Source organism: Leptodactylus fuscus, chromosome 9 (assembly GCF_031893055.1).
Source record: "Leptodactylus fuscus isolate aLepFus1 chromosome 9, aLepFus1.hap2, whole genome shotgun sequence".
Lineage (NCBI taxonomy): Eukaryota > Metazoa > Chordata > Amphibia > Anura > Leptodactylidae > Leptodactylus > Leptodactylus fuscus.
This window is the reverse complement of record NC_134273.1, coordinates 82,407,088-82,418,123: the sequence shown is the minus strand read 5'-3', so window position 1 is coordinate 82,418,123 and position 11,036 is coordinate 82,407,088. Positions and strand designations below refer to the sequence as shown.

General features: G+C 43.3%; 1 protein-coding gene across 1 annotated transcript in view; it reads right to left on the bottom strand.

Annotated features, from left to right (window-relative positions):
* Positions 1–1,084: 1,084 nt before the first annotated feature.
* IL17RC (interleukin 17 receptor C) overlaps positions 1,085–11,036 on the bottom strand; it is a 25,645-nt gene continuing 15,693 nt past the window's right edge. The window contains exons 10-19 of the mRNA XM_075287437.1: positions 10,831–10,888; positions 9,828–10,006; positions 9,106–9,156; positions 8,229–8,277; positions 7,650–7,768; positions 5,712–5,777; positions 5,431–5,482; positions 4,304–4,399; positions 3,935–3,970; positions 1,085–2,554 (exon numbers count right to left, since the gene is read on the bottom strand). Of these exons, the coding sequence (XP_075143538.1) occupies positions 1,923–2,554; positions 3,935–3,970; positions 4,304–4,399; positions 5,431–5,482; positions 5,712–5,777; positions 7,650–7,768; positions 8,229–8,277; positions 9,106–9,156; positions 9,828–10,006; positions 10,831–10,888 (1,338 nt within the window). The 3' untranslated portion in view covers positions 1,085–1,922. The remainder of the gene's footprint in view (positions 2,555–3,934; positions 3,971–4,303; positions 4,400–5,430; positions 5,483–5,711; positions 5,778–7,649; positions 7,769–8,228; positions 8,278–9,105; positions 9,157–9,827; positions 10,007–10,830; positions 10,889–11,036) is intronic.

Sequence of the window (11,036 nt, the reverse complement as noted above, 5' to 3'; positions counted from 1 at the left end):
TGGTTGCGTCAGGTGGTGACGTTCAGATAAGGGAAGTCTCACATCTAATCTTGTGACAACACATGGGCGGGTTTAGTGACTTACACTGGCATTGATGGTTTCCATTAAATATTTACATTGCAGAAGCTAAAAATATTTCACCTGTGGGTTTGGCGCCTTTCCATGGACTTCATTGTGCTCAGAAAGGTGGACACCAAAGCACTTCTACAGCATGAATCATACTTTGCACCTGTTCGATAACTTATTACGTCTGCCATCTACTTCAAAAACAAGACAGTACCATTCCCTCGTGGGCTTAAGTACCAAGACGGCAGACATGTCCAGCGGCCCTACTCCACTATAAACCCGTTTCCTGACCTCTCGGCATCATGTAGGAGAGTAGAGGCCCCATTCTATCAGCAAGAACCCACTGTAGTGGACTAGACCCCTCCATGTATTACAGTGTCAGCCATTTATTTGAAAGACGGTGTAATATGAGATTTGCCCTGTAGTGGCCGCTGTAGCAAAAGTGTACGGCCAGCCACAGGCTCCTCTGTCGATCACAGCTGATCACTAACTCAGAAGTCAGACGCATGGCGATCACTTGATCACCATGACATCAACTGAGTCCTATATGGTAGTGGAGAGGTATATAGAGTCCAAGGAAGACATGACAATGACCAAGTACATTCTATATACCGTGAAGTCACTCTCTGCTGTGGTGCTCAAGGTGGGGCCCTTATTTAGTTCTGCTTTGGGCCTTAGATTACTCTCCTTCTTCAGGAGCCTCCTGGACATTTCAAGGGAAGGAGCAAGTGAGTTATAAGTAATGAATCTGTATAAACCAAACTCTACTCGCACTTCCTTATGATTTACTAATATATGGCCATTTTTTACATTCCAGGTAGAGGTCACCTTTAAGTCACATTACCTTTACTCACATAGATCACAGTAATATTGGGTGAGTGGAGCCGTAATGTGTTAAAAAATACAACAAAAATAAAAAAAATAATAATAATAAGATTTTATTTCCTTCATGTTATATCAAAATTTCTCAATTTTTTTTTCACATTTTTGCAATGACAATTTTTTTTCTTAAAACACAATTTCCAGATGAGGTTGTAGATATCACAAATTAAGAAATAATTACATAAAAAATGCCCTTATTTCAAGACACCGCAGGTCACGTTTCATGGAAACTAATTAACGCAGTTGCCTATGTAATAGTAAATGCCCTGAATATCAGAACATGAAAAAAAAAAATACCGTACATTCTACCGTTTCAGTAAAACTGGACACAGGAAGTCAAGTTTTAATATTTTGTAATGTCTCTATCATGGGCAAGGCTTCATTATCCTTCTACAAAGCTCCAAATCCCCTGCAATGAGCAGAATGATAAGTGAAGACTTATAGTACGGGGTTTTTTATGGGGATAATGTTCCTCCTTAAGGAGAAAGCAACTATTAGGTGTGTGGAGACTTGTACAGCCATAGTCGCTCCACTGCAAGGGAACATGGGAGGAATATGCAAATCTGTCTCCCAAGATGTAAATAGGGAGACAGTGCCTCTGTTATGCTGCCCTCTATACGAAGTTCAGGGTGCCTTCTATAGGATCTTCAGGGTGCTTCCTATAGAGGGCAGCATAAGCAAGGCACTGTCTCCCTATTTACATCTTGGGAGACTGATTTGCATATTCCTCCCATGGGTTTTTTATGGCAGCCATTAGAAGTTTCCACCATAATCCCAAACTTCGCCGCCAAAATCGAAGGCATGGATTTCCACCGTTCTCTCAACTGCCTAGTGGTTCAGATCTTCAAGAGAAGTCATGTCCACTTCTGGACATATCTCAATTCTTCAACAACCTTTGTAAACAGTGTCCAGAGTCAAGTTTGCCCTTCAACTTAAAGCTTGTGCCCGCATCCTCATCCAAACTTCTATGGTACTTAACTTTTACCCGACACTAAGGGCTGTAGCTCTACAGCGACACTCCCTCGACCATACATGGATTCCAGCTTGTCCTTGCTGTAGAGTCTCTCCCGAATTTTGTTAGACAGTCGGTTCACTTGCTTATGGCCAAGTTTTTTGGCATTGAACCCTGCAATTTCCTTTAAGAACTTTTCAAGACATAACGGTAACTCGTAGACAGGGACTGAATTGAATGGTTCAGGGACTGAGTCTGAACGGGAAGGATGGAAAGTGGCCACGACGTATTGTCCTTTGGCCTTATTGTTACCGAAGTCAGACTGTACACAGTTGAGCACGGCTCCAAATGACTGGTATGGATCTGAATCAATCCGTTGCGTTGCATCATTTGCCTGCCATGCGTTGTACTTTTCTCGGGCTGCTTCGGAAAAGAGGAGGATGATCAAGCCTTTCTTCTGAAAAACAAGGTCTTTTTGGTAGTGGTACCAAGGCAAGGGGTTAAGTTCAGTCATTTTCATACGATTCCACTGGTCCAAGACCACGTCCAACTGGAGATCCTTCAAACAAGAGGCAAATACCCGAACTAGGTCTTCATATTCTTGGTTGTCAGGAGAATATAGAATCAAGACTCGACGGTCATTGAAGATTTCACCTAAGGAAGAAAAAAAAGGTGGATATTGGATATTGCTTCATATAAGCAGGTGAAACTTACATCCTGAGATGTTCCTTGACAACTCGAGAAACATCTAGTATCAATGGTGTAAGGAAGATGGCACCACATATCCTGAAGGGAAACCATTGTGTTGTGAGTGACATGCAAAACGTATAGAGGGTTGTGGTTTCTTGAAAGCTCCCCCCATATTCTCTGACCCACCAGGCCATAACAGCCCTCTTACTGAAGCTTAGAGGGAAAGTCTATGCTATGGGCACCACTATTGTCCCACCAGGCCATAAGAACCCTCTTGGTGAAGCTTAGAGGGTCAGTCTATGCTATGGGCACCACTATTGTCCCACCAGGCCATAAGAACCCTCTTGGTGAAGCTTAGAGGGTCAGTCTATGCTATGGGCACCACTATTGTCCCACCAGGCCATAAGAACCCTCTTGGTGAAGCTTAGAGGGTCAGTCTATGCTCTGGGTACCACTATTGTCCCACCAGGCCATAAGAACTCTCTTGTTGAAGCTTAGAGGGTCAGTCTATGCTCTGGGTATCACTAATGTCCCACCAGGCCATAAGAACCCTCTTGCTGAAGCTTAGAGGGTCAGTCTATGCTTTGGGTACCACTAATGTCCCACCAGGCCATAAGAACCCTCTTGGTGAAGCTTAGAGGGTCAGTGTATGCTCTGGGTACCATTATTGTCCCACCAGGCCATAAGAACCCTCGTGCTGAAGCTTAGAGGGTCAGTGTATGCTCTGGGTACCACTATTGTCCCACCAGGCCATAAGAACCCTCTTGGTGAAGCTTAGAGGGTCAGTGTATGCTCTGGGTACCATTATTGTCCCACCAGGCCATAAGAACCCTCTTGCTGAAGCTTAGAGGGTCAGTCTGTGCTCTGGGTACCACTAATGTCCCACCAGGCCATAAGAACCCTCTTGGTGAAGCTTAGAGGGTCAGTGTATGCTCTGGGTACCATTATTGTCCCACCAGGCCATAAGAACCCTCTTGCTGAAGCTTAGAGGGTCAGTCTGTGCTCTGGGTACCACTAATGTCCCACCAGGCCATAAGAACCCTCTTGCTGAAGCTTAGAGGGTCAGTCTGTACTCTGGGTACCACTAATGTCCCACCAGGCCATAAGAACCCTCTTGACCCAAAGCACCATGGGTTAGCTAAATATACCGATACACCTCAGAGTCTTCTAGGTATCTACCACAACAAGATAAGATGTGTGTCGTAGCAAGACACGAACTGTGTTCCAGGAAAAAGTAGTAATTGTTAGTTGTAAATGATAATTAGCATTTTGGTATCGCCGACAGGTATTGGCTAATTATTTGGTATGAATTATGTAAATTCTAACTTTATAATAAACACTTACTAAGGGATTTTTCCGCCGTCACCGACTTTAGCCACTCTGTAAAACAAGAAACAAAATTACTTTACAAAAAATTCGATTGATCTGATCCCCTAAAGAGTTGTAGCTGGGGATACATTTATCTTACAGTGGCCACTACTGGAGAAATGTAGTATTACATGGTGAATGTGTGACCATGTACTACCAGGTGGGATCAAATGTACTGTACTTAAGAGTGAGTCCGTCTGAATAAAGGAGCCTGTGGACTAGGGCGCCCCTTAGTCCACAGGCCTTGGCTTAAGACAACCCCTTTAAGTCCCAGTTAACCCTTTAGGACCACATTTTAACAAGCCGGCAGGGGTATACAGAGACATATCGTGAAATAAAACCTACTTTTGAGATTCTCATTTTTTAGGAGTAAGATGAGCAGCACGCAGGCGACGACCAAGAGGCACAACACCCGGGACCAGTTCCATCTAGACCTGATGTCTGAAATACAAAAAAACCCCAAACATGTGATCAACAAAAAAAGCGGTCAAATAATAATAAATCTGATCTTCTTAAAGGGATAGTCCATCCTATCACCTAGGTACACAGCGCCACACCCATCCACTGGTGAGTAGTATCTCAGCTTAGCACTGTTCACTTTAATGGTGCTAAGCTGCAATACCAGACACAACCTATAGCCAAGTGTGGCGCTGTTTCAGAAAAAAAAACAAAGAAAACCCAAGCATGTTATTCTACTCCCGGAAGCATGGAAAGCATCTTTACCAGTAAAAGGGTAATCCACTAAAGGAATTTTTTTTTTTCTATTATAATTTCCCTTAATAATTCAGGGCGTAGGTGACATTTATACAAGACGTGACGCCGTACGTGACAAACCAGACTGTAAAAGTGAAAGAGAAATATGAGACGCTTCGAAGAAATGGTACGCTGCCAGAAAGCGGAGGCATGAGGCCGCGGAGAGAATGTTTTTGTTATTTTGTTGACTTTTTGTGGGCGTGTTATAGGATGAGTTCACACAAGACCTCTGGCATTTATAGGGAACAGATAACATGGCTGCCCGGCCACATTGTCAACACAGACTCATCAATTATGCAGTAACATAAGGTATATTTTGGGGGTAGAAGTTGTACCCAGACCTCGTGAATTTTATAAATTTTTCTAAAAAGCATATAAAAATAAAGTTTATATAAAGATAGAAATAAAATAATATCGTAAAGCACATAAATAAGAAAAATCTAATAAAACACGTATGAAAAATATTTCATAGAAAACATAAATATCATAAAACATAAAAATAATGAGAAAAATATAAGAAAGCATGAAAAATTATAACAAAAAATGAGAAAAAATATAATAAAATATGTAAAAAAAATATATATCACCATTAGGGTTGAGCGATCGGGATCGGGAAAGATCGGATCCTAATCAGCGATCGAGCAAGAGTGAAGCCATGGAGAGGAATAGGATCCTTATAGTAATATATATACACACTATAGGCACTCCTATATACTCACACTTATCCACATCGCAGGCATAGACCTCGTGATTCTTACTCAATTTTAAGATCTAGAAAAGAAGATAATTTTTGCGTTAGCTTGTTAGGAGCAACTGCTGGTGGGTAGAGGTGCGGGGAGGGGGAGGAGATAAGCTGTGACATCATCTATTGTCTGTAGTGATGTAATGATGGCTCAGTAGTGTTATCTACAGAGGTTTTATCTTCTATAGTAACCCTGGCTGTGATGTAAATGAGGTAACTGCTGCAAAGAAAACCCCTAATGGTTCGGTCCATTCTTACCTTCATACATTTCTCTGAGATCATATCTTCCACTAAATTCAGTTCAAGGAAGTCGGCTTCTCTCACCTGGAGGATGGGTAAGGGTTAATATGGGAGTACACCAGAGTTAATGGCCTTTACTGTAATGTACATGCATATTCAATAACCAGTCTCCACCTGGGTGGAGCTCATATCTATCTATTGAGCCATCCCGGAGCAACCCTGATATCTCAGCTTGACTTGCTTTTATTCACTAATGGGGATATTTACCAAATTAGTATGAGCAGCAGTTGGGGGAGGGGAGCAGAGCACCCCAACTACAGGAGCCTCCGCAGCGCTGGAACACTTAGTGACTACCATGGACTATGGAGCATTGGTGATAAATATTCAGTATCAAACTGTACAAGAAGAGTCTTCTGAGGACACCACGAGATGCTGCAAAAATGTTACTCGACTAGGATGGCACAATTCAACTTCCTTTCCATTAGAGACATTCTTCCTCTTTTCTTCCTCATACAAGCCAATGGAAATATACTGCAACCGCAGTATTGATGACGTTTTTCGTCCTGACCGCTGTTTCCTAAGTTGCTTGGCACCACCAGTGAACTTTACAGTGACCCCTTTACTGTCCTGACCACTAAGTGTCTAAGTGTACGGAAATTATCTACTTCACTAGTCATTGACTGACCTTTACCATCAGACTGTCTGAATATTTGCACAGTTCGACCACAAGTTTTGGAACTGGAAATGCTATTATTATACTCTGAGGTCTACTCTGTGACATCGGAGGCAATGGTCACCTCTGAGGCCTGTGACCGATCTGGCCCAATTGCAGGCCTCAGTAATGACCTGGGGGCCTCACAGAAGAGTCTGGAGGATGCCAGGAAAGAAGACTGGACCCCAGGAAAGGGAAATATGAGGGTTTTTTAAAAAAAAAAAAAAAATCTGCACTTTCCCTGTGCCTCTCATTATTATACTGGAATCTGAAGAGACAACAGAGTATAATAGCAATGTGTTAGTGGTGAACCCCCAAAATTTTGTTATGAACCAGTTCAATCATTTCTAGCCAAGAATATTGACATAAACCCTTTCACTGCCCTACATCAGAGATGCTTACACTACAGTTTGACTACCATGGATGCTGGCATTAATATCTTCACTGCCCTAGACCACCAAGGAAACAGACATCAACCCCTTCTCTACCCTAGACCACCAAGGAAACAAATATCAACCCCTTCACTGCTGTAGGCCACCAAGGAACAGACATCAACCACTTCACTGCTGTAGGCCACCAACATAACAGACATCAACCCCTTCACTGCTGTAGACCACAAAGGAAACAGACGTCAACCCCTTCTCTACCCTAGACCACCAAGGAAACAAATATCAACCCCGTCACTGCTGTAGGCCACCAAGAAAACGGACATCAACCCCTTGACTGCTGTAGACCACCAACAAAACAGACACCAACCCCTTCACTACTGTAGACCACCAAGGAAACAGACATCAACCCCGTCACTGCTGTAGGCCACCAAGAAAACAGACATCAACCCCTTGACTGCTGTAGGCCACCAAAAAAACAGACATCAACCCCTTCACTGCTGTAGACCACCAAGAAAACAGACATCAACCCCTTCACTGCTGTAGACCACCAAGGAAACAGACATCAACCCCTTCACTGCTGTAGGCCACCAAGGAAACAGACATCAACCCGTTCACTGCTGTAGACCACCAACAAAACAGACATCAACCCCTTTCACTGTCCTAGACCACCAGGGATGTTAACACCCTTTTTGCCATACACTACCAGGGACTCTGGCATTATTACCTTCACTGTCATTAACCCCATTATTGCCCTAGACCACCAGAGTTGATATTATTTCCCTGGATACATAATGGTCCCGCATATCTGGCCTCAGTTAATGGATCACCAGTGGTTATAGAGACAGGACCAAATACCTGGTCGGTGAGGTTCTCCAAGGTAATGCACTTGTCTTTTCCCACAAAGCAGAAGGAAGCGTTTTCGTGTTCATGCCTTGAGACAAGGACGGTGCCGTCGCTCCTCTTCTGTTTTGTCCCTGCGATAGAAAATGGAGATTGACAATATTCCGGAATGACCTTTTTTTTATTTTTGCCTGAGAATTGACCTTAAAATACCAAAAACATTGTGGTGTATTCTATAAAGTGTATAGGGTGTGAAATGCGTCAGCCAGGAGTGAAGGGTTCCTGTATCGCCAAACAATACACAGGTCACCAACTAGCTTACAGTAGGGTGGTGTCCAATAGGAGGGAATTGGCCTGCACCAATGGCTCCTTATAGCAGTCGGCTACCCGCTTAGTGAGTAGACACTACAGTGACTCTGCTTAGTGTAGCTACAGGGGGGCCTGGACCCAGAGAGGGCCCCAAAGGTGCCTCTATCATATAAAATAGACCACTACTCTAAATGGCACAAAGTCGGAGGGGCCCCATTACAGATTTTGCATTAGAGCCCAGGAGATTGAAGTTCTATCTCATACAGTATATATGATAGTACTTACCATTGACAGGTAAACACTGCGTATGCAGAACTTTGCCTTTAACTGCCACCTGTTAAAAAACAATATCAGGCTATTTTATAATCCTATAAAACACAGTTCCTCTATATAATCCTACTATACCAAACTATGCCCCCTCCTGCCCCTTTACACCACCACATCAGAACCTCTACCCGTCTATCCAGGGAGCTTCTATAGGTATTCTATATAATGGTATGGTATTCTATATAATACCATAATGTCCCCCATTCAGGACCCTCATCTATTCCCTACAGAGACTATACAGTGTCTCTCTTGCCTTGGAGGACCCAGCACGTACATGCATTACATTCATTTCAATGAGAACGGTGTAATACTTTATGTTCCCTGAGGTGGCGCTGCAGTAATATTGAACACTAACTGGATTTCAGTCGATCACTGGGGACCTTAGTCTGTTAAGGTGGATTTGGCACTTTTGGGGACCCAAGCAAAGTCAGTCCCTTAGTGTTGTTGCTGGTAGGTTTATGGTCTGTGAGTTGCAATTGCTTGAAGGGTAACGCTGCCCCTGTGGTCATCGGACCCTTCTAATATTAATGGAGTTATCCATTATAACTCCTTCTGTAATTAAAGGGGAGGTCTAGAACTATGGTATTGAGCTCCACTTCCTCTACTCAGACAGTAACATCACATGCTTAGGTCCATGGCCTTGTTGCAGCTCAGTCCCATTCAAGTGTATGAGGCTGAGCTGCAATACGAAGTACAGCCACAGTCTCCTTCCTCCTGCTCCCGTATTAGGAGCACACTTTTTTTTCCTGATGATATCATCAGTCCTTCAATCTGATTGGCTACAGGATGTTCAAACCCCGCCCACTTCACAGCACTTTAATGTATGATTTTGTACCTGGAGACAGAGGGAGGGGTGCAGATTCTCCAGCGTCACAGATCCAATTTGCTGTTAGAAAAAAAATTGTGAAATCAGATTATGCCACATGGTATGAGCTACTATTCTATGGTATGAACTGTCCCTTACAACATATCCTATAAACCTGCGTGATGCATCCCGTACTTGCGTCCTATAAATGTCCTATACATATGTTTGGATATTGGGGTTAACTTTTTTCATAAATCTATAGTGGGGGTGAAGAGAACAAACTTCGTAATATATATCACTAAAGAAAAGTGCCTGTCTTTAAGGATTACTCCAGTGTTTACTTATTATCTAAGTGATTTCGGTCTCTACTGTGTACACAAGCAGTGTCAGTTTACAATGAAGTCTACGGAGAGAGAAGGAGAGACAGAGCTATGAGGCTGTCTAGATAACCCAGCTATGTTGTGAAAGAGAACCATCTCTCTACAGTGCAGATGTCTCTCTGCTTTGAGGAGCTCTCCTTTTCCTCTCCATAGACTTCTATTGTATAGATCTGATTGGTGTAGATGTATTATATATCATCGCTGTATCATGTTAAATTCCTTATATGCAAATGACTGATCTACTTAATTCCCCGGAGATATCCGACCTCATGTACGACATTCCTACTGTATATACATTGCACCGCAGGACTCCACAATACATGGCGTGAAATATGTTATAATACAGGACGCCCATTATAGTCAGTCCTTCACCTCGTTCATAATCTCCTTCCTGGTGTGAGGTATTTCAAGGCATTCAGAGTTGTCGCCGGAGTTCCAACATAGTGATAATTCGGCGGACACATCGCAGGGTGCGGAGAGCTCGTAGAACGGCGTGTTGTCCTTTATCTCCACATACAACTCAGTCTTCCTCAGAATACTCTCGTCTGAATCTGAAAATAGATTAAAAAAAAACTTTAGATTTTGATTGTAAATCTGATTATTACACAGGGTTAAAGGGGCGCTCCGAACTAATACAATGGGGGAGACATATAAAGAGCCAAAAGAGAACCTGTCCTTGTTGCCCATAGCAGCCAATCAGAGCACAGCTTTCATTTCATAGTCTGAGGCTGGACAATGAAAGCTGTGCTGTGATTGACAAAGACACGTCTCAGAAATGACCCCATTTTGCTCAGTGTAGGCCCAAAGGGGACAGAACGAGACACAAAGCGTCGCTCTTCTCTACCATGTCCATCCCTCAGACGCTATACAAGACCATGTCCTACCTAATATCATCTGCCGAGACATTTTATCCCATTTTTGTTAACTACATCAGTACTAGGACAAGAAAGGAGACCAGCAATATGGCTGCCATCAGTGATCTCGGGGGTCTGCCATCCAGCTTTCCTAAAATCCGGCAGTTTCGTTATGTTTTCTACTCAGGACTCCAGCAAAGCTAGGTGGCAACCCCTATAGAGCAGCCATATTGGTCGCACAGAGGCTGTATAATACTGGGAGCCTATGGCGTTAATAAAATAGTGTTGACACTAAAATTCTGTCCACCTCCCCTTTAAGGCCGCAGTATACCCTACGTTAGGGTATATTCACACACCGGATTTTGCAACATGCTGCTTGCCTGTTCTCATTCACTTCTATGGGAGCTTTGGGGAGAATTCATGAGCCCATCGTGCAGGGCGCCTCTGTCTGCCATTGAAATGAAGGGGAGGCAGAACTTCCCCTTACAGTATAATAAACTCTATGACGGTTATATACGTACCGCTTGAGAACGGGCAATATAAGCGTCTGACGCGGTCCGAGCGGTCATTATACCACGCCTGCCAGGAAAGACCAGGACACGTCAATATCATCTTAGCATCACATAGGCATGTCATACAGTAAAAAATGAGGCTGGGGTACATGTGCTTGCTTAAACTGCCCCCCTGCCATCTGTTATCTACCAATTCACCATGAGATACGGTAAGT